At 44.0% G+C, this 22,286-nt stretch overlaps 1 protein-coding gene across 1 annotated transcript in view; it reads right to left on the bottom strand.

Annotated features, from left to right (window-relative positions):
* LOC115324589 (carnitine O-acetyltransferase) overlaps nucleotides 1–22,286 on the bottom strand; it is a 181,318-nt gene that overhangs the window by 52,656 nt on the left and 106,376 nt on the right. The window contains exons 4-8 of the mRNA XM_042292808.1: nucleotides 21,700–21,786; nucleotides 13,646–13,761; nucleotides 13,503–13,556; nucleotides 3,993–4,158; nucleotides 23–194 (exon numbers count right to left, since the gene is read on the bottom strand). Coding sequence (XP_042148742.1) covers nucleotides 23–194; nucleotides 3,993–4,158; nucleotides 13,503–13,556; nucleotides 13,646–13,761; nucleotides 21,700–21,786 — 595 coding nt within the window. The remainder of the gene's footprint in view (nucleotides 1–22; nucleotides 195–3,992; nucleotides 4,159–13,502; nucleotides 13,557–13,645; nucleotides 13,762–21,699; nucleotides 21,787–22,286) is intronic.

The following is a 22,286-nucleotide window of genomic DNA, read 5'->3' as shown; positions in this document are numbered from 1 at the left end:
GAAAAATTAAGATGTAGCTTACTTTGGCATAGTCTCTCGTGGGCCTTCGCCCAGGCGTCCCTTTCGTCGGTCGTTAGAACCCCAATAGGGGTGCCGTCCTCCTTTGACATGTCGGCAACCCGAAGCAACAGCGCCAGTATCATTCCTTCGTCGAAGGGGACACCTCTCTCGTCGTGCGCATTGAATACAAAGAACTGCACAATGCACAACATAATTTACTGTCAAAACATTTCGCAATAAAAAATTGCGTATTTCAGAAAAATGAATACGGAATTTCAGCCTTCATCTTGCAGGATTAAGTACGGTTCACATTAATCATTTCGCCTTGCTATATTTAAAAGACCTATGCAGCACAGACTTGAAAGTAACTTAGCACTGATGTAGCTCTGTAGCAGCGCATTGTTCGTAATCTAGCGCGAAGTCACCGTGGAATCAGTAATGCCAGTTCCATTTTCGGAGCTCAGTAATTGCGTTGATAGAGCGCTGTGACTTAAGAGTGGACAGTTATTTCCCAGCATAAAAACGGGGTTTTGTTAATTTATTGTCTTCCATGTGATGTGAACCAATTATTTTATTATTGCAGACGTCAAAGACTAGATAACACACACATTCTTTTAACATTAGATTTGCAAAAATGCTAGTTATTGAACTTTGATGTTGGTTCTGCCGAGCGAGGTTTCGCTGAATCAGCGTTAACTGAAAAGTAATGTACCGGTTATCCAGCGCTGTATTATCGCTGTATCACTAATATAATACGAAGTTAGCGGTGCGTTAGCCAATTGCGCACTGTTTCCAGCGCCAACGAATAGCAATGAGGTAGCGCTGTGCTCTACGTGTGAAAATGCTTTAATAATATCCGGTAAGCAACAATGTTCTTTGAGGTAAAAAAACACGCCATATATTCGCTATTTATGGCTGCTACAACAACACTTTAAGAACAAAGCTTCATCATAAGGCACTCGGTGTGGTGAAACGTTGCCCCATACCTAACCCCTCGGCCCAAAATTGCTACCGTACATATTCAGTCAAAAATTCTGTAGAAAAATATCGCCACCTTGTAAAACACGGCTGCCGATAAGCAACTGTCGAGCTAAGCGAGAAAGGCCTAGCGAACCCCACAGCTTTTCGGTGGAGCGAGAGAATGGGCGTATACGTGGACCAATTCTACGCGCCATCCAACCCTCTAATCGACGCAATCGGCATCTACTTTATCGAAGACAACGTCTGCTTAGTATAACCGACAAGGAATGTCAAGGGCGTGGTACCACCTTTAGGCAAGGATGATGAAGAGGCACGACACACACGAGCGCTGGCTGCAAACTTAGGCCCTAAAGCAAGTACCCGCCTAGCGTCCTCAGGGAGCGGCACATCACTTACAGTCCTGACGTTACGTGCAGCCATTGGACGCCTCGAAGATCTGTCAATGACTGCTGCCAGAGAAATTTCGTGCACCGATCCACGATGGCAACGAACTCCCATAGTCGTTTGCTGTCCGAATCCGGCTTGCTGGGGTCTCGAAGAACAGAGCACAATAGATCCCTATAGAGGCGCACTTGTCGTCGACATTCAGATCTCAGGATCTTGAGAATTCTTGTCCCATGACCGGCCGACGGAAGGAACCCACCAAACAGTCGCATACCATTTTTAGGCAGAAGCCTACAGCGAATGCAAAAGGTAAGCGTGCGAGCCTTACAGACCGCGTTGGCAAGGAGTGAATGTTGGGGAATCGGTGGCCGAGTGGGCTACCGCACACCAGCTCGCAGCACGTGGAGCGAAAGCTCGCGCTCCAGGAACCAGTATCCTGAGTTCGATTCTCACCCCTGCCCGTTTCAATATAGATGAGCATCGTACCGGCATGCGGTCGTGTATCAATACCGCGTGGTGCACGTTAAGACGACCCCAGGCTAGTGGTTGGACTGCACTGGCTAAATTTCTCATCTACAGCTGGGAGACTATAGTCGCCCGTTGAGGCAGACCAAGTTCTAGGCTGTCTAAACATAAACACAACCCAATTGTTTTTAGAGTGAATGTTTTAAATGTTACTCGTTGGATCATTTCATCGCTTCACTCCTTGCCAACGCGGCCTGCATCGCTCGCACGCTGGCCTTTTGCATTCGCTGTAGGCATCTGCCTGAAAGCAAATTACGCATCTGTATGCCGGGTTCCTTCAGTCGGCCGGTTATGTAGCAAGAATTCTCAAGACCATGGTATCTGAATGGCGGCGGCAAGTGCGTCTCTATAGGGATCTGTTGTGCTCTGTTCTTCGGGACCCCAGCAAGCTGGATTCGGACAGCAGACGACTACGGGAGTCATTGGACATCGTCGACCGGTGCACGGAATTCCTCTGACAGCAGTCGTTGACACCTCTTCGATACGGCATACCCAAGAAACGTCCAGTGGTTACATGCAACATCTGGACTGTAAGACATCTGCAACACCCTAAGGATGCTAGACGGTCACTTGTTTTAGGGCCTAAGTTTGTAGTCAGCGCTCGTGTGTGCCTTGTCTTTTTTTCGTCCTCGTCTAAAGGTGCTACCATTCCCTTAACATCCCAATGCGTCCTTGCCCAGCATCCTGCCTTGACAAGAAATGGCTGAGCACCTTCCGTCAACATTCACCAGAGGAGTTGCACCGACAAAAGCGCTGTTTCTTCGTTCTTTCATAGTTCATTGCGTGCGTCTATCTTTACAGACGTGAGTTATTCATTTGTACGCATGTGTGCGTACACATCGCCGATTTTGAAGAAGAGAACGAAAATACAAGTATCCTTGTGTCGTTAACATTCAGATTTTTATCAAACCAAATAGGAAATTTGTTTCAGTCTCTTTCATAATCAGTATATGAGACACCTGAACGCTCAGCTTTTCGAAACAGGCGCCAACTTCCGTCAACTATCGAGCACTATAAAATTAAAAAAAAAAAAACGTTCTCGTCATCGAAGTGGCTTACACAAGCTCGGACAGCCGGAAGCAAGCATCCCGAGTATAAATCCACCTACAATTATACAGGCAAATGTAAGCACTATAACGCACGCACACACCTACCATATGAACACTCGGCCTTCCTGAACTAAATACTTATCCAGTTCGTATATGTACCTGTAAAGTTTCCGCCTCTGCTTAGGCTAGTGAGTGCCAACACTTACTTGATAATACACGATGTCTTTGTATATGTTACTGGTGTACAAAAGCTCGACACAGACGCCGCTTCTTTTAATCTATCGCTTTGAATAGCAACACTCTAAGAAAACAATGTGCTGAAATCGCTTTACGGGGCATGACTCCAGTCAGTTTCGGTTTTAGTTTTATGCAAGCCCGGCTCAGTCACTCAATCTTGGTGGCCCCTTGTTTTCTCCGCGCTAGCTCCTCTAAGATGCGCGCATTACGAACATTTAACTATTTTGGAAGTGGTAACCAGAAAAATTTGCATTCCTCAAATACTTGTTTTATGTTTCATCCAAGTCAGAGATGCAATTCACGGTTGCTACCCGCATTTTTGGCCAAAATTGTTTTTCCAAACATTTATGCTACAACCATAAAACATATTAATATTGGTGGTTTCGAAATTAAACAAACCCTACCTTATCAAAAGAAAGAAAATATGAGTTTATTTTGGGTCATTTAGTTTACCGTTATCAACTGCCTCCGCTTGAATGTTTGATTTCAAGTAACCATCATTCGTTTTGATCTAAGAATTGTTGAACATTCTACGATGGCTGGGCGTCGGGCTGGTTGGCAAGCCTTTGGGGTGGTCATTGCCACCAAAAGGTCATTTTATGTACCCCGAGTCGTTCTCATGTTTTAATGTAGGCTACACAAAGACTGCTTATTTCTTATGGTTTCCATTTCTAAAGGAAAAGCTGTATCCGCAATATATTCGAGAATGCAAAATTCGCAGGACCGCAGCACACATGAAAGCTAAGCTTCTATGTCGTCAAATTTGCAGCAAGTGTGCAGCGTACATAGATAGAAACGAAATCAACATTGCCATACCTGATTGTTGCTGATGATGAGCACATTTTTTGAAGACTCGTCGTTTAGCGAGGTGAACTCTAGTTTGTCACAGCCAACCATAGGCACTCGACAAGTGCCAAAGATGTTCTTGTACTGCGTCATGTCGAGAGGAGTTGTGCCGAGGACATCAGGTTTTAAAAGGTTCCTGTATAGGCATATTCATTAGCGTTAATTACGTCACAGGTATATTCATGAGCTGTACAGTGCGTTCGCGTAACAACAACTTCAGTATTACTAATCCTAGTGAATGATTTCATAGTTGGAAAGTACAGAAGAAAAAAAAACATGAAAGGAGGAAAGAGAATGTGGTTAACTATGGCAGTGCGTCACGGAGTCGTGAGGTCTATTCGCACCGTGCATTTTTTTGGTGATTCTATTGTCGCAAAACTAGGTTTTGGGAAACAACTGCGCCGTTTGGCCGAGAGGGCAAAAGACGCACGCATCCCCAAAAGAATGCACGCGCTCCTGGCTCTTGTTGCGAGATTCAGCTGAGACCTCACCGATGCCTATCAATCGCCCGAAAAAGAAACGCGGAAGCTGCTCATGGCCGCTGGACATCGCTGTGGCGTCTGATCCTCGAGGCGGTGCGAGCTTCTGGAGGAACCTTATTGTTTGTCCGATTCCTTATCCGAGGAAAAACTGAAATCAATAAAAATTCGCAGCGAACTTTATCTACAAAATCCTATATTTGTAGCCTTTTCCTCATAAATGGCGTAGAATTTTTTTTTTTTTTCTGAAACGAAGGAGTTATTTTCGGCTGTGCATTCAGGTTGGGCTCTCGGGGTGGACTCGGGCCACCGGCTGTTCACCGCCAATAGGGTGTCTGAAGGTGGAGGTGTGCTTAGGTGTGCCCATTGTCTGCATCGACTCAATCGAGTGATCCAGGACGGAAGTAGATGGCGCAGTCATTCAATTTGATAAACATTTACGCCAAGAATGACGCGCGCTTTGCCGTGTAGCTGCATGTGCTGAGATCAACTGGTACCGGTAGCGGTCTATAGTACTAAGTTGCTGATCACAACGTATCCACCAATTGCGCTCCATTTTATTTGCTTCGGCGGCCTGCCACTATGAGAAGAAAATCAGGCCTTCCTGAGATCTATAGCACGCAGACAATCGATACAAAACTTTAGTAGTTCGACTAAGGGAATACCTGCTGCATGGTGCTGTCCTTGTCAAAAATGTATGATGCCTTCGGGAAATCTTGCAGCGTCTCGGCTAATAACTTGGATGTTCCGGTTCCCCCTGACTAAAGCTACTTTAAAAATAAAGCTCGAACACTACTCACTTGCTGTCTAGATAGCTATCTGATTATATTTTTGTTGTTTTTTCAAGTCTGAAAGCGGATTTTGCCTTTTGTCGTAGAGAAGAGACAATTTTATCCGTAGTGCTATGTGGCCGGGCTATCACTCTGGCAGAGAGCGGTAACATTGAATAGTATTTTCTCCTTGCAGGCGTGCTGCAACAGCGGAAGTACGTTGAAATTCCTATGAACACGTGTACTCGTGCAGAGCTTTTTGCAATTTTTCTCTTTTTTCACTGTGGTATTGAATGGAAAAAGAACGTGGCTTTGTCAGCGTTTAAAGCGCGACAGGTCAATCTGCCTCTGAGATTCGGCAGCATATTTCAACGCAGTGCAGTATCCAGTGTGGTCTGAGACTATTAACCTGGGATCTTCGACGTGCTCCACGGTGCTATGATTATACAGCCGTCATGTCAAACGAACCACTGGCGCGGCTCAGGTAGATACTGACAGAGCTGATCTATTATGTTTGCACGAGTTTCAATCCCAGCGCCTCACACACGTCCTAGAGCCGTGAATTATTTATCTCAATGAACAAAAATTACAGTGGGCTACTCCGAAATGTGCGGCCATAGTTCAGCGAGGCTTTACCAGTCGATTCACGATGTACCGAAGTCTACGCTAAAGCGCGCACCGCACGCTATACCGCCGGTGAACATGGGCTATACTCGCAAGGTGCGTGGGAGTTTTCTCGTAAGATTAAGGTGCCCCTTGTGTGCATGCGACAAAGCCTACACGTGTATAAATGCTCTGCCACTACACACGGCTCCTGAAAACTAAACAGTTATGAAGCTAACCTTAGTAAATGCTGTTGTAAAAACGGGGCCGAGAATGTGAATACGGTACCGCTGCCGGTCGTCACGCGTGTTTCCACGGTTCTTTGTTATCGCCTTCTATGCTTGTTCGCGGAGTGACTACCGATCTGGGGACTCGGCGAGAGCGAGGCCAGGTCGCACGTTATTATAACTGGAATGGCTGCCCAAGCTCACTCCACAATTAAAAGTGAGGGTGCGTCGTACGTTCTTATAGCTGGATTGGCTGCACTGACCATGCTCTTTCTACAACTAAAAGTGAGAGCGCGTCACGCAGCGGCGAGACACTGCTCGTTGGAATGGCATCGCTAGCGTCATGGTCGTTTTTTTCTTCATCATCATCATAAAGCCTTAATCTGTGCCAATAAACAACCAACCACGCCTGCAATGTGGCACGGTGAAATATTTGCCCATATTGGTAAAGGACACATGCAAAGGAAAAAAAAACATTTTTTTAGATAGCTTAGATGGAAAAAGGATGTCATAAAACAATTTTACAACGAAGAAAAAAATTTTAGAGCTATATTTACGCGCTATACGAATTTGTAGTTGGCGCTTGCGGGAGCCGCCGCAGGTCACGTGGTAGGCCCACGCGCCGCCGCGCTGCGTCGCGGCCGCACGCTGAGCGTTGTGCGAACGCCGCTTCAACGCGTTTCTCCACGCCGCCGCCGCCGCCGCCGCACAAGTTCGTCTTCTTCGGGGCGCCGCCGCCGTCGTCTGACCGGCGCGCTGGTCTATCACGTCTGCTTGCGCTTTTTCAGGACTTTCCTTTGGGCTCTAAAAGTTACTTATTCATCTTAGTTTTTTTTATACTTCAAACAAAGATGAATAAGTACCTTTTAGAGGAAATAGGAAGCTTCCGAATGAGCGCAAGCACCACGTGACAAATATGGGCCCGTCACGTGATAAACAAGGGCCACTTTTTCGTGGCGCCCGCCGGCACAAACTATAAATTCGTATAGCGCCGTAAATGTAGCTCTAAAAATTTTTTTTCGTGGTTGTAAAATCGCCTTTATATCCTCTTTCCATGTAAGCTGTTTAAAAAAATGTTTCTTTTACTTTGCCTGTGTCCTTTAACGCGACAGCCTTTAGCAGCTCGTGTCACCGCAGAGCCGGCGTCGGCGTCTGCGAGACGGGAAAATTGCCATTGGTCACTTTGGTCGTGAGGTAACACCCATGTGTGAAGTTACGGTTCACGTCACACGAGATGTTACGTGCAGCTGTGACGCCATGCCACATGACCTCGCGCGAAATTTTCAAAAACCTCATTTGTGACGTCAATCACACGTGTGACACACGTGACGTCAAGCGATTCGAACTCGAGCCCTCCGGTTGCGAGCCTGACATGCTACCGACTACGCCACGCAGACACTCTTTAACGGCTTGGGAACGAGCGGGGGTTTATGTCTAGCTATCGCGTCCCACTCATAAACGGCCACTGGTTGGGACACGCATGTCACAAAATAAATTTTACGCCAAAAAACGTATTCTTACAGCAGTATAGACCGTTTTTTTTTTAAGAAGGGGGAGAGAGAAAAAGGGAAAGGGCTACCGCCGCTTTCCGCCTTACTGGTTGTGTAGAAAGAATGAAAGTCCCGGGGAATGAGAGGCTTGAGTCGGTGTTGGGTGTATGCAGTGCCTAAACATCGTTCGCGCTTTTTTTTCTGTTTTAAACTCGCAAACTTAATTAGAGCCACGGGCTTCGGTGGCGACAGTCACCCGGTCATCGGGACACCATTCCTCGGTCATAGGGTGCCCGAATAACGACAGAAAGCGTCGAATACTGTCCGAGGACCTATGTAGCGTGCAAGGAATCCGGCAAGGCGAGAGCGGCTGCAATGTCTTTAAGCTCTATCGCTTGCCACATGACCCCGGTCTCCGGAGGCAGTGGACGGGAAGACGTTTCCTCAACGCCATCCCTTCGACTGTGCTCGGAAGATTTTGTGAATGGAGCACGCACCGAACGCTGTACCGCCGATGAACATGGGGTACACTCGCAAGGTGCATACGAGTTTTCTCGTGATAATTGCTGTTTCAGCTTCTAAAATTTTGTAACTGAATTTATTTTAATATTGATAATTTGAAGTGGTGACTGACTCGATTTTATCATCTACAGTACTTAGTTGAATGCTCAATTCCGCCGCCGGGTGAGGGTGGAAAGTGTTGAGAAGTTAGTTCTATCGGTTTTCCTGAATCGCGATCTCCTCTGCGGTACCAGAGAGCCGGCAAAAGCGCTCCTTGAAATGCCGCTAATGTTTTTTTGTTTTTTTTTCGTTGATTGGGCGCTTTGAAGCGCTGGACAGTCGCTGCAGGGTGCGACCTGCGTTTTCGAATCCAGTGTGCACGTTTCTTTGTTCGAGTCATGACATCCGCCAGTGCGGCGACGGGGGGAACAGCGGCAGCGAACGTGTCAGCGATAGAAATCGCAGGTGAGTACTCAAAATATTGCATCAAATAGTAAAAAAATTCGTGGCAGCTTTGAGTTTTTCTGCGGTTCGATATAAGTACATCTAAAACGTCTTCGTCGTTCATATACAAGAAAATATAATACACGGACACGCAAGATAAAATCAGCGCTGCAAAACGATCTGCAGCAGCTCCGGGTGTTTAATGAAGTTAATTGAGGTTCCCGTGTCGTGCATCGCTTGTTGATTACTAAAAACGGCTTCGTTTAAATATTCCCATTGCAGGCCAAAATTTATAAATGGTTCATCATTTCCAGTCACGCGGAAAACGATGGAGCTCAACAACATTGCAGCAGCACTGCCCTTGCCGGATTCCATGCAAACTACATAGGTCCACAGACAGTATTCGACATTTTCTGTCGCTAGTCGTGCGCCTATCACCCAGCAATGGTGTCCCGATGACCGGGGACTGTCGCCATCGAAGACCATGGCTCGAATTAAGTTTAGGAGTTTAAAACAGAGAAGAAAGCGCGCACGAAGTTCTGGCACTGTAGGCACGCAACACCGGCCAAGCCTCTCAACCCCCCCCCCCCCCCCCCCCCCGAACCTTTCATTCTTCCTACACAACCAGCAAGGGGGAAAGCGCCGGTAGCCCTTTCCCATTTTCTCTCTTGCACTCAAAATGGCGCTACCCACGATAAAACGGTCTATATCCTGCGCAAAAAGCGATTATGGGTACAACTTTAAAGGGGTCATGAAATAAATTTGGCCTGAAAATCAATGATCTTATATTGGAATTTTACTAATTGCATGTTTAGCGGCCCAAAGGAAAGAGGGTACAAAGTCAAAAGTCTTTTGTTTTCAGTAAAATATTTTTTTACAAAATAGCAGGCTATTCTGTGCCTCCTTTCCTTCGAAAGATCTCCGCATTTACACTGTGATACATCCGTGCTGGAAAAGGCGCGTCAGCCGACCCCAGCTGACGCATCGGACACGAGCAGCTCGTCACTCGAATCCATGCGCTTGCCAGCAATCAATCCGAAGATAAGCATTTAAATTCGCGTTCGTGGCAAATGAGTGCCGCGACGGCACTTATCATCCCTTGCGTTTCGCGAGTTACAAGTTTCATTGTGTGCTTCAAAACGCGGTGAAAACTTGTAGACATCAAATTTGGTGAGGTACTACATGAGGTACTACTCATATTTCTATTTTGAGTTGTGGAGGAAAGTTAAGGAGGAAGAATTTGATAAATTATTTCATGGTCCCAATTAAGTGGTCACACGGCGTATTCCCCCCGGCACTGTCATCGCAAATAAGGTATCACCGGGTTTCCTTGTTGTCGTGGTTGTTGTTTTTGTTTGTTTATTAGAGCACAGCTCTTAGGCACCTGTTTCCGGCTTGAGCGGCGCCGCCGTCGCCGTTGGCGTAACCGCGTGGTGCATCATGGGACGCGTGATGTCACTAATGACGTCACTGATGACGTCACACGTGACATCACTGGTGACGTCACTGATGACGTTATCAGTGCCGATGATGTCACCAAGATGACGTCAAGTGACCTCTCACGTGACGTCAAACTGACATCTCACGTGTCGTCACAAAGACCCCCAGTGACGTCATGTGACGTCATTGTGACGACGTCATCGTCATCGTCATTAATGACGTCATCAGTGACGTTACCAGTTACGTCATGAGTGACGCCACAAGCGGAAAGGATTCCGCGCTAAACCTAACGGAAAAAATTTCCCTGCTAAATGTAGTGGAAAAAATCTGTGCTAAATTAAGCGGAAAAAAATTCTCTAAATTTAGCGCAAAGAATTTCCCTGCTAAATTTAGCAGAAAACATTTCCCCACTTATTTTATCGAAAACAATGTCCCCGCTAAATCTAGTGGAAAAATTACCTGCTAAAGTCAGGGGGAAAACTTTCCCCACTAAATTCCCGCCAAATTTACGCACGGTGCTCTCAGCAAAAATGTGCATTTTCTGCGACTTGGGCTATGCGCACGTCGATCCACACCCAAGTTAGTAGCGGGGGACTTTCCACCTTCTCCCCTCAGTACCCTTCACTCTTCCTCCTCAAGTGCTGCGCTCTAATTTGGCGGAACAGGGGATTGTAAACGTATTTCATTTTTATTATTGAATGATTGTCATCAGAACTAATATTGTTGTGGAACGTGTGCAGTCAGGATTCGTATAACCTAATTAGCTCTGAGTGCAGGTTGACCTTTTCGTTCGATAAATCAACAATTCTTTCTAAGCGCAAAATTATGAAGCCCACTAGCATCCTATCAAAGCAAAAAGAGAAAAAAAATCACCGAAGTCGTGCTCGCCTTAATAGTGTAGCGCGGTTAACATATTGGTTTCGTAGTCAGAATATGATTTACACTATAATGTTTCAAGAAAATTTGAATTGGCAAAAAAATTATTTAACAAGGCTTGCCTGTCACCAGTCATTTAAAATGGGTACTCTGTCTATTTGTGTACCTAGAGAAGCTAACTATATTTTAATACATTCGCTTTACCAAGAAAGCCATTGGTGCTGACGGTATTCCAAATTCATTTTTGATTCGCTACGCTGAGTGGTGCTCGAAATATTTTTACCTTATTTTCCAAAGGTCTTTAACAGAATCTGTCATTCCTGCTGAGTGGAAATATGCAAAAGTAATTCCCGTTCATAAAACTGGCTCCCTGCTACTTCCGGTAAACTATAGGCCTATTTCATTACTTCCTTACTGTTCGAAACTGCTAGAACATATTGTTTTTAAACACCTCGCGAGTTACTTAGAAAAAGATGTTTTTTTCTTTTCAAATCAACATGGTTTCCGTCATGGCCTTTCTACTACGACTCAGTTACTTGAAACAGTCCATGATTTCGCAAATATCCTGAATCGATCCAAACAAATTGACGTCATATTCCTAGATCTTTCTAAAGCTTTTGATAGAGAATCACATAGTAAACTTCTCCTTAAACTTAAATCAATTGTTCAAAACGAAGGTATCTTTCGCTGGCTCGAGAACTACTTACAGGACAGAAAGCAGAATGCACAGATCAACTCGAGTGAATCATCATTAGTCCCTGTTTTATCGGGTGTTCCGCAAGGGTCGGTCCTGGGGCCATTACTGTTCTCAATTTTTATAAACGATTTAACCGCTAATATTCTAGTACGTGTTCGACTGTTTGCAGACGATGTGGTTTTATTTACAGAAGTCAATGAAATAAGTGACCAGATTCGACTAAACACCTGCTTGTCCAAGATGGCGCACTGGTGCGACTCGTGGCAGATGTCATTGAATGTCAAGAAGTGTGTTCGAATGCATATAACTCGTAAATTAAGTCATCCTTAATTCGATTATTCCATTAATAGTACTTCACTAGCCGAAGTTACTTCTTATAAATACTTGGGTGTCATTATATCGAATGACCTACGCTGGAACACTCATATCATGTCTACTGCGCGCAAAGCACTATCCAAGTTATGGTACTTAAGATGAAATTTAAAACATGCCTCTTCCGACGTTAAATTGACAGCCTATAAAACTTTCATATTACCCATCCTAGAATACACTTCGGTGGTTTTGGTTCCGTTTACAAGTACCAACATAAACGTCCTCGAAAATGTTCAAAGAAAAAGTTTACGCTTGAATCATAATACATTCCAGCGAAAATATCCGTCTCTAAAGTGTACGCCCTTTCTGGGGTGAACTTACTAAAGCATAGACGCATGTTTACGAGAATAAAGTTTCTATTTGATTCATTAAACAACCGGTTCAAGATCGATATCTCTAAATATATTTCACCCGCGCCTCAAGGTTATCCCATGCGAAGTTATCATTGCAAAACGCTCAAAGAATTCAACAGTCGGATTAATGCATTTAAGTACTCTTTTTTCCCAAGGACTGTTCACGACTGGAACTCCCTGCCAAACGATATAATAACAGCATCACCAGAGTCGTCCTTCTTTAATAAACTCTGAGATTTTTGTGATTATTGTATCTGATGCTCATTTATGAATTTTTTTTGCGATGAACATAGTCTTTGTATAACGCTGTTTGTGTGTTTTTGGATCAGCTAGAACGAATATCCTTGTGCTTGTTACCTGCTTTTTTTTTATTATTGTTTTTGTGTACCCATATGTTGTAAACCACTCCTACCACGCCTCCTGAAATACGAGACAGTAGTGTTAATAAATAAATAAATAAATACTCTTCCCGGCATGCTACAAAGCACCCCTCCATTCCACAAGCTGTCAATGAGTGCGACGCCAAAATCAACATTTAATTTTTTTCCTGCTTTTAAGTGGCCTGGCATTACTGCCAGGCATATTTGAGGCTCGGACCGGCATTCTAGAAAACAGAGTACCTCGAGCATCTGTATATTTCAGCTGAGCGAAAAACGAGTGAGTTTAAACGGCATTCGTAAGACATCATAAAACCCTTTGTAATCTGTTTCAAACAACTTCTACTTTCCAAACCTGGGTCGGCCGCTCGTGTCACTTTTTCAGTGTAGCAGGCAGAAACTTTTAGTTAAAAAAACTGTGGAGACGAAAATAAAAAAAAGCCTCTGTAACCTGACAAAACAATATGGGCCTATTTATTATCCAGGTTTCAGGTTTGGTGGTTGAATAAGGTTAAGTTTGACAATAATAAACAACAATAAATAAAATGTCCTATTACCTTTCTAAATGGACACTGAACCACCAAAAATACATTTGAATCCCCTGAACATATTTATCTTAAAAACACATTCCTAGTCGCCCCCTCCCTCATAAATGAGTAAATATTTGGCGCAATGTTTTTGTCTGGAGAAATATGTGAGCATTTCCCAACCAAACATTCCAGAACCTACTCAAACTGTATATTTAGACTCAAATTTGTTAGCTAGCTTATTTATCCGAGAAGCCAAAAATTATTTTTGGAAGTTCAGTGCCTTTTTTTTTACGAGTCAATGTACGCAGTCGAGAGGCTCGCCTGTCAATTAGATATTTGAAGTTCAGCGCCGCCGCCGTGAGCCTTGCCGCGTGCCTGTAAAGAAATGTCACGACCTCAGTCGAAAATCAAGCATGCGAAACGCATCAATGCATTGCTCTATAAAAATCATGGAAGATATTTACTCAAGTTGCTCTGATGATGTGGCGAAGTCCTGTCGTGCGAAGGCCATTCCCGGAGTTTTAGAGATCACGGAGCCCCTGAACTTCAAGAAGGCGGTTTCCACAATCCAGTCTGAAACCTTTTATACAACCAGACTTGTACGTAGTTCAAAAACTCTACTCAAGTTACTGTAGCTTTACTACTTTCCCGTGTAGTTTAGTAAATTTCAAATGCATTTTAATTTCGGTAATTAGTAATTTACTTGAATCACTTTTTCTGAGTAACTTGTACTTAAATTACAAATTAATTCTAAATTTTAGTGGTAGGTTTGCTGGTAAACAAACATTCATGCACAAAAATAGATAAGATGTTGGAAGATCAGCAGATGCATGTGGCGTAGGCAGGGTGTGTGTATGGGGGGGGGGGGGAGGGGCGAGTGGTTTGGAGGGTTTGGAACCCTCTAAATTTTTCATAAGCCCCCCTCTGCAACAACCCTGCTACGATGCGCGGGGAGCGGACATACACGTCGCAAGTGAGGCCCAGTGAATGCGGGATTTGTGCAGAAGACTGGCATTTCTTTGTGTCCCGAAGCTCAAGGAGACTTGACGGATTTAAAGAAAAGTCTTGTCCCCGCTTCTCCCCAACCTAAGAATTTTCGCCCAACAGGATGTGTGCACACTGCAGCCTCACTCAAAGGAGTTAACAAAGTGCAGAACCCGCTCTAAGGCCCATCTGGTGCTCCCGTAGTTCGTGCTGTACTTGAATGATCGCGTGCTAAAGGGCAACGCAAAGGTGAGCTCTTTGCGCTGCCTTTACTTCCAAAAATCGGGATATGCAGGTTTTCCAAGATTTGAAGATCGTACGAGAAGCTTATTAACTCCCTTAACGTTTTTACAAAAAAAAACAAAAAAGATTAAAATATTACAGAAAAAAAGTTAAATTGGGAAGTACCTTAAAAACATGCTACTTAAAGTTCAAGTAGAATTAGAAAACTTCTACTTTACTTGAAGCACATTTTCTGAGCATGTATCTGCACTTTACTAAAGTAGTTTTGCCGGTAATGAAGCAAAATTCCCGACTTCAAAGTGCATTCTCCAAATTTGGAAACAAAAATATGGCGTATCGTCATGCGAAAACGCGCAATCGTGTTTCGAGACGTCATGTGGTCATTTCTCTGAGTGAAGTAACGGCGGCTATAACACCGATACAAATAAGTGGCTTATAAAAGTGTTGTGTAAAATAGATCGTCAGCGAGAGTAAAACAACTACTCTGTCGCAACTTGACCTTATCCAATATTTGCCGCATTTTCTAAAAAAAAAAACTGATGCTCCTTCGCTACCAATGGAGCAATGCGTACCAGTTAAGTAAAGTAAAAAAATACAGGGTATGAAAGGGCATCATGAAAGATTCTGTTATAAGTGTTTGTACTTTACTTTAAAAGTATGTTGTATTTATAGTACTTTACTTCACATACATTGCACTCGGCGTACTCACTACACTTCAAGTTCGTAACCCCTTATTAACTTTGAACTTTACTTCAAATACTTTTAGATGTACTTAACGTAACACTGTAAACAAGCAAACACTGTCTGCAAAAAGCAAGCTCAGGCAGTGCTAAACCTCAAAGTAGAAATGTTCAACATTGTAGAACCTGAGACGTAGGACAAAACGAGAAGAAAAAAGGGGACAACACAGACACAGGTTTCAAACTCAGCTGAATATTTATTACCACAGCCTCGCTTATAAGAAAAACAAACCACCATCCCTCGGAGCATGACGTCACACTGTCAAACACTATTTCACCCAACCTTTCTACAACCTCCTTCGCAGTTCGTAAGCACGATCAACAAGCCAACTCAGACCTAGACTGAATCACTTCCCCCAAACTTCAGACTTCAAACACCCAACTTCAACCAAAACTTCAAACACCCAACAAAAAAAAAAAAAAAAAGATTATTATTAACGCCTACACCAGGCGGGAAGCAAGTCTGAAGTTTGGGGGAAGTGCTGCAGTTTGGGTCTGAGTTGGCTTGTAGATCGTGCTTACGAACTGCGGAGAGGGTTGTAGAAAGGAAGGGTGAGAAAGTGTTTGACAGTGTGACGTCACGCGGCGAGGAATGGTGGTTTGTTGTTCTTATAAGTGAGGCTGGGGGAAACAATGTTCAGCTGAGTCTGAGACCTGTGTCTGTGTTGTCCCCTTTTTTCTTCTGCTTTAGTCCTACGTCTCGGGTTTTACTAAGTTGAAAGTTCACCAGCTCGCTTGCATCTTCTCTGTAATTTCTAGAAATGGTACATCCGCGGAACATCATTGACCAGGAAACAAAAAAGTACAAAACAATTAATCACGCAGAAGCAGAACCAGATATTATACAAGGGTGATTTCATTTGAAATCGAACACGCTTGTTGGGGTGGGTCTTTCGATTTTTTTTCATATATGTAATTGCCCCATTTCTGGAAAGAACAACACCGCTTTTCAAATTTTTTTAAAAAATATTTCGCTGCACAAAAAATTATTGAGTGGAGCAGGGTGAAAATCTGTTTTTTACTTCGTGATTTTTCTACCCACTTCTGTACGCAGGTACGAATACGGGAAGCATACTAAACTCCCACCGAGTTTTCGTGCTTTTGTATGTTATTTGAACTATTTTTTAGTTGAAAGGAAAATACTTTTGTATTTTTGTTTATTGAGGTAAAAAATGCCAAACATCGTCTCTTTGACAATGCAGTGACATATTCAGAGCCTTGTAACTCATGAGTTATTATATTTGTCACTTATTAAATACTATGCGGGTGTAGCCCTATACATGAGCTATCGACGGGAATAAGTTTAGTTTATTTTATTTTCACTAAATGTTTTATATAAAATTTGAAATATCGTCGAAAAACCAATATTTTGAACCCACTTTATCGAAAAAGGCCATTTTTTATTTCGTTCAATTTTTTATTATTGCTGCCGATCATATGAACTTTCAATTGGCTTGATGCGATTTCCCCCTTTTTTGTTGTATCTTCTCTAGAAGTGATCGAAATCACTCCCACGTGACAATGCGGGGATAACTTCACAGCCTTGTAACTCATCAGGTATTATATTTGTCGCTTACCAAATACTGTGCGGGTGTAGCCATATACAAGGAGTATCGATGGGCATAAGTTTAGTCTATTTTATTTTCACTGAATTTTTTATATAAAATTTGAAATATCGTCGAAAATGAAATTAATTGATATTTTGAACCCAATTTATCCAAAAAGGCCATTTATTATTTCGTTCATTTTTTTTTATTGCTGCCGATCATATGAACTTCCAATTGGCTTGATGTGATTTCCCCCTTTTTTTGTTGTATCTTCTGTAGAAGCGATCGAAATCGCTCCCACGTTCTCTGAACGGCCAAACGCAGTTTCCGCAGGTCGGCTTCGCTGCAAAGATTATACTGCTTATTTGTGTGTTCAAATGCAGCGGGTAAATTCATTTCGATTGAGAACACTCGCGCTTGGATACATTGTATTTTATTAATTTTTAATGATGACAACTGACATTCCTTAGTCTGATATTTAGCGGTGCAACGGATGTTCCATTATCCGATGTTTAAAGCCAGGGCACAAAGGAAGAAGAAAACGGAACGAGCTCCTCATGTAGCCAGACAGGGGTCATATACCTGTTCGTGTTACACACAGGTTGTAAGGCTTGAAGCACCTCGCTACAGTACACAATTTTTGTTCGTAGGACGGCTCCTTGAAGCGGACGTCAAACGACTTTGTTAAAAAAAATATTAAAACAATGACAAGACGCGTTCAGCTTTTCGACTTACCGGGAAAGAAATCGATATCGTCAGGAAGCATAAAAAAGAAGAATGGGCCTTAGTGGTGCTCGCACAGGATTACGCTCCTCACATGTGTGGTGCACAGTTCGCGAGCCGGGCCAGGAAACTAAGGGGACATCAGCACGAGATGTACAGTCTCCGGCATTATGAAAGACACATTCGCCAATGCTGTTTATGCCGCGGTGCCAAGCCCGCCTTGGCTGGACGCGATTTATTTTCAAAGAGAAAATAGAACAAACCTTTATTTATTCCCAAACCAAAACAATGTGTGCCTAGCCAAAGCAAATCTACCGTAGCCACCTAAGATAAAATCGTCAAATCGCGTTTCCATATTCCCGAAGGCTGTACAATCTTTGCATTAAACTTGGTGCGACAAAGCGGAGAAACTAAAAGTCTACAGAGACATTAAGTGACTGCTTTCGCTGCCTTCTGTGCATGTGGGAATCCTTGCTTCTTGGCATTAGAGATATCCGATCCAGTCTTGAACAAAACCCAACACTTCTATCTTTAACTGCACACACTCGTTCAAACAGAAGGGTCACCGTCTCGGGTTCACCGCCCGCTCGCATTGGCTTCAGTTTTCGTTCTGTCCGTCTCGACTTACCACGCTGTTGAACTTCTCGGCTGCATCCGACCGCTTCGGTACAAAGTTCAGCTCGCCCCCGCGTTCGATCGTCTCCACAGGCAAGCCGATGCCGTTGTCAAAAAGTTCCAATATTCCGTTGCTCGTGAACTGGACTATTTGAAGCACAACAACATATTGTTTTACAAGTGCATCCTAAATATATTAGCGTTAATTAATAAAAGTGACTATTTATCACCAAGTGGTGTTTGTATTCTGTAAAAAATTATCTTCGCTTCATGTAAACTCAGTCCGTTTTCCTCACTTTTTTTCTGCAAACTGCTTTTCCTTCTTAAAGAGGGGCATGTGATATTACATATTTTGATATACACGCTGACAATAAAGAACAGGTGATTACATGGTTATTTGATCGCACGCGATAAGACACATCATGGATTGGCTCCCGTGCCGGATGCTTCCTGGGTGTAACGGAGATGGGCCTATAGCGCGAAGGGCCGGGCGTGCTGTACGTGCCTTACAAGCTGTGTATAGCACAAACAGATATATTACCCCGGTCTGGCTACATGAAAAGCTCGTTCCGTTTTCTCCGCCCTTTGTGCCCTGGCTTTAAACATCGGATAGTGAAACATCCGATGCACCGCTAAATATCAGACTAAGGAATGTCAGTTGCCATCATTAAAAATTAATAAAATACAATGTCTCCAAGCACGAGTGTTCTCAATCAAAATGAATTTAACCGCTGCATTTCAACACACAAATAAGCAGTATAGTTTTTGCAGCGAAGGCGACCCGCGGAAACTGCGTTTGGCTGTTCTGAGAACATTGGAGCGATTTCGATCACTTCTACAGAAGATACAACAAAAAAAAAAAAAGGGGGGAGGGGGGGAATCGCATCAAGCAAATTGAAATTTCATACGATCGGCAGCAATAAAAAAAAAAAAAAATTGAACGAAGTAATAAATGGCCTTTTTCGAAAAAGTGGGTTCAAAATATCGGTTAATTTCATTTTCGACGATATTTCAAATTTTATATAAAAAATTCAATGAAAATAAAAAAAAACTAAACTTATGCTCGTCGATAGTTTATGTATAGGCTACCCCCGCATACTATTTAATGAGTGAGAAATATAATAACTGATGAATTACAATGCTCTGAATATGTCACTGGATTGTCAAAGAGACGATGTTTGGCATTTTATACCTCAATAAACAAAAATACGAAAGTATTTTCCTTTGAACTAAAAAATAGTCCAAATAACATACAAAAGCACAAAAAATTACTGTGAGTTCTGTATGCTTCTCGTATTCGTACCAGCGTACAGAAGTGGGTAGAAAGATCACGGAGTAAAAAAAATGAAAGCCGCTTACAACTCCCTGTAACGCCGAATTAGAGCGCAGCTCTTGAGGAGGAGGAGGGAAGGGCACGGGGGGGGTGTAAACTAACCAGGGGGGGGGTCACGTGACCTTGGGGGTCACGTGACCCCCAATGCCGATGATGTCATCACTGACGTCACTGATGACGTCATCCGTGACGATGACGATGCGGGTACCGATGACGTCATTAGTGACGTCACTGATGGCTTCACCAGTGATGATGACGATGACGATGCGAATGTCGGTGACGTCATCAGTGACGTCGCTGATGACGTCATCAGTGATGATGACGATGACGATGCGGATGCCGGTGACGACATCAGTGACGTCACTGATGACGTCATCAGTGATGATGACGATGACGATGCGGATGCCGGTGACGTCGTCAGTGATGATGACGATGACGATGTGGATGCCGGTGACGTCATCAGTGATGATGACGATGACAATGTGGAGGTCGGTGACGTCATCAGTGATGATGACGATGACGATGTGGATGCCGGTGACATCAGTGATGATGACGATGACGATGGGGATGCCGGTGACGTCATCAGTGATGATGACGATGACGATGCGGATGCCGGTGACGTCATCAGTGATGATGACGATGACGATGTGGATGCCGGTGACGTCATCAGTGATGATGACGATGACGATGTGGATGCCGGTGACGTCATCAGTGATGATGACGATGACGATGGGGATGCCGGTGACGTCATCAGTGATGATGACGATGACGATGTGGATGCCGGTGACGTCATCAGTAATGATGACGATGACGATGCGGATGCCGGTGACGTCATCAGTGATGATGACGATGACGATGTGGATGCCGGTGACGTCATCAGTGATGATGACGATGACGATGTGGATGCTGGTGACGTCATCAGTGATGATGACGATGACGATGTGGATGCCGGTGACGTCATCAGTGACGATGACGTCATCGGGGGGTCACGCGACATCGGCGGGGGTCACGTGACCTCGGGGGGTCACGTGACCTCGAGGAGGGGGTCACGTGACCTTGAGGAGGGGGTCACGTGACCTCAGGGGAGTCACGTGACCTCGGGGGGGGTCACGTGAACCCCCACGAGGTCACGTGACCCCGGTGGGGGGGGCTCGCGCGGTGCATTATGGGACATTTCCCATGATGCACCGCGCGGTTACGCCGACGGCGACGGCGACGGCGACGGCGACGGCGACGCCGCTCAAGCCGGAAACGGGCCCCTAAGAGCTGCGCTCTAAAACAGATTTTCGCCCTGCTCCACTCAATAATTTTTTGTGAAGCGAAATATTTTGTTTTTAATATTGAAAAGCGGTTTTCTTCTTTCCGAAAATGGGGCAATTATATGTTTTTTTTTAAAAATCGAAGGACCCACCCCGACAAGCGTGTTCGATTTCAAATGAAACCACCCTAAAGCATTTATGTGAAAGCGCAAGCCAAACTTACTCCACAACAACAAGCGCCCCGTTAAGGAAATCTAACAATGCTAAGTAAGGTATGATTCCCGATATTGTAGTGAGTGCGCAGGCGAGCTGGTGGAAATTAACCATTCTGAAGTTAGCCTGAGACTGAGGCAGGAAAGAGGAAGTTTCAAAGTAGAAGAAAAAGGAACAGTCGAGGATACGTCTCTAACACAGCTAAAGACAAGTTTATTCGGTCACCCTCTTATATGCACTCCACAATCTTCACCACAGAACCTTCGCGACCACAGAACCTTCGCGACTTTATCCTTTGGCTTTAGAGGTCGCGAAGGTTCTGTGGTGAAGATTGTGGAGTGTATATAAGAGGGTGACTGAATAAACTTGTCTTTAGCTGTGTTAGAGACGTATCCTCGACTGTTCCTTTTTCTTCGACTTTGAAACTTCCTCTTTTCCTGCCTCAGTCTCAGGCTAACATCAGAATGGTATGATTCCCGTGCGTCTTGCAATGACCGCTTTAATATTTGGCTAGTCGAATTTCTCTAACACCCAAGAAAATAATGTACTTGTTACTGTAATAATATAAAAGTAACTTCAAAAGTAAATCGTTACTTTTTCATGGTATTTACAAAATTACTCAATTACTTTCCATTTGAATATTTTCTACTCTAGTCAAATTACTTTTGAGGTCAATACTCAATACAATAATTAATTTTTTTGAGGAGCTTGTACATGTTTGCGTATAACCATTTAGTGCCTGGGTGTGATTTGTCGATTTGAAGTTAAGCATTGTGCACGATTAGCACCAATGTTCTAAAGCAACAAAATTAATCAACGGTGTTAAAAATGTATACCAACAAAGAGAGTATTCATACTCACTATATTATCTGAAGATGAAGCTTTTGTTTGGAGTAACTGATACAACGTTTGGCCATCTCCGCTTGGCTTCCCGAAGTCACGAACAACCTTAAAATTTTAGAAATATATAGTGAATATATTGCTAGAATAATTAATAAATAATGGGGGCACGTCACCGCTCTAGGAATGGAAGGCTTACCGCTCGCTCTCGTTCAGGTGCTCATCCAAGCATGGCTGCCTGTCTGGTTCTCCTGCCTGCCTGCACCAGCTACAGCTACAGCTACCGGACTGACTAACGACCCTCAACGGCTTGGTTGGATGATCGACAACAGAACAGCCCTGCCATTTCTTCAACTTGAAACCATCGGAACGCCTTTCCCGCCAATCACGGAACTCAGCGCAGACCTTGGTTGGCAACACCGCTCTACTACAACAAGCCCGCGACTACTTAAACAACAAGCTCTGGACCGGCACTTCGGGCACGTCACCGCTCTAGGAATGGAAGGCTTACCGCTCGCTCTCGTTCAGGTTGGTGTAATTCACCTTGATTGTTACAAAAACGATGACCTCATGTTAATAGCGGTGTCGTGCCCGACCCATTGGTATCT

This window comes from Ixodes scapularis, unplaced genomic scaffold, assembly GCF_016920785.2.
Source record: "Ixodes scapularis isolate PalLabHiFi unplaced genomic scaffold, ASM1692078v2 PGA_scaffold3__209_contigs__length_174095766, whole genome shotgun sequence".
Classification (NCBI taxonomy): Eukaryota; Metazoa; Arthropoda; class Arachnida; order Ixodida; family Ixodidae; genus Ixodes; species Ixodes scapularis.
This window is presented reverse-complemented; position numbering and strand designations above follow the sequence as displayed.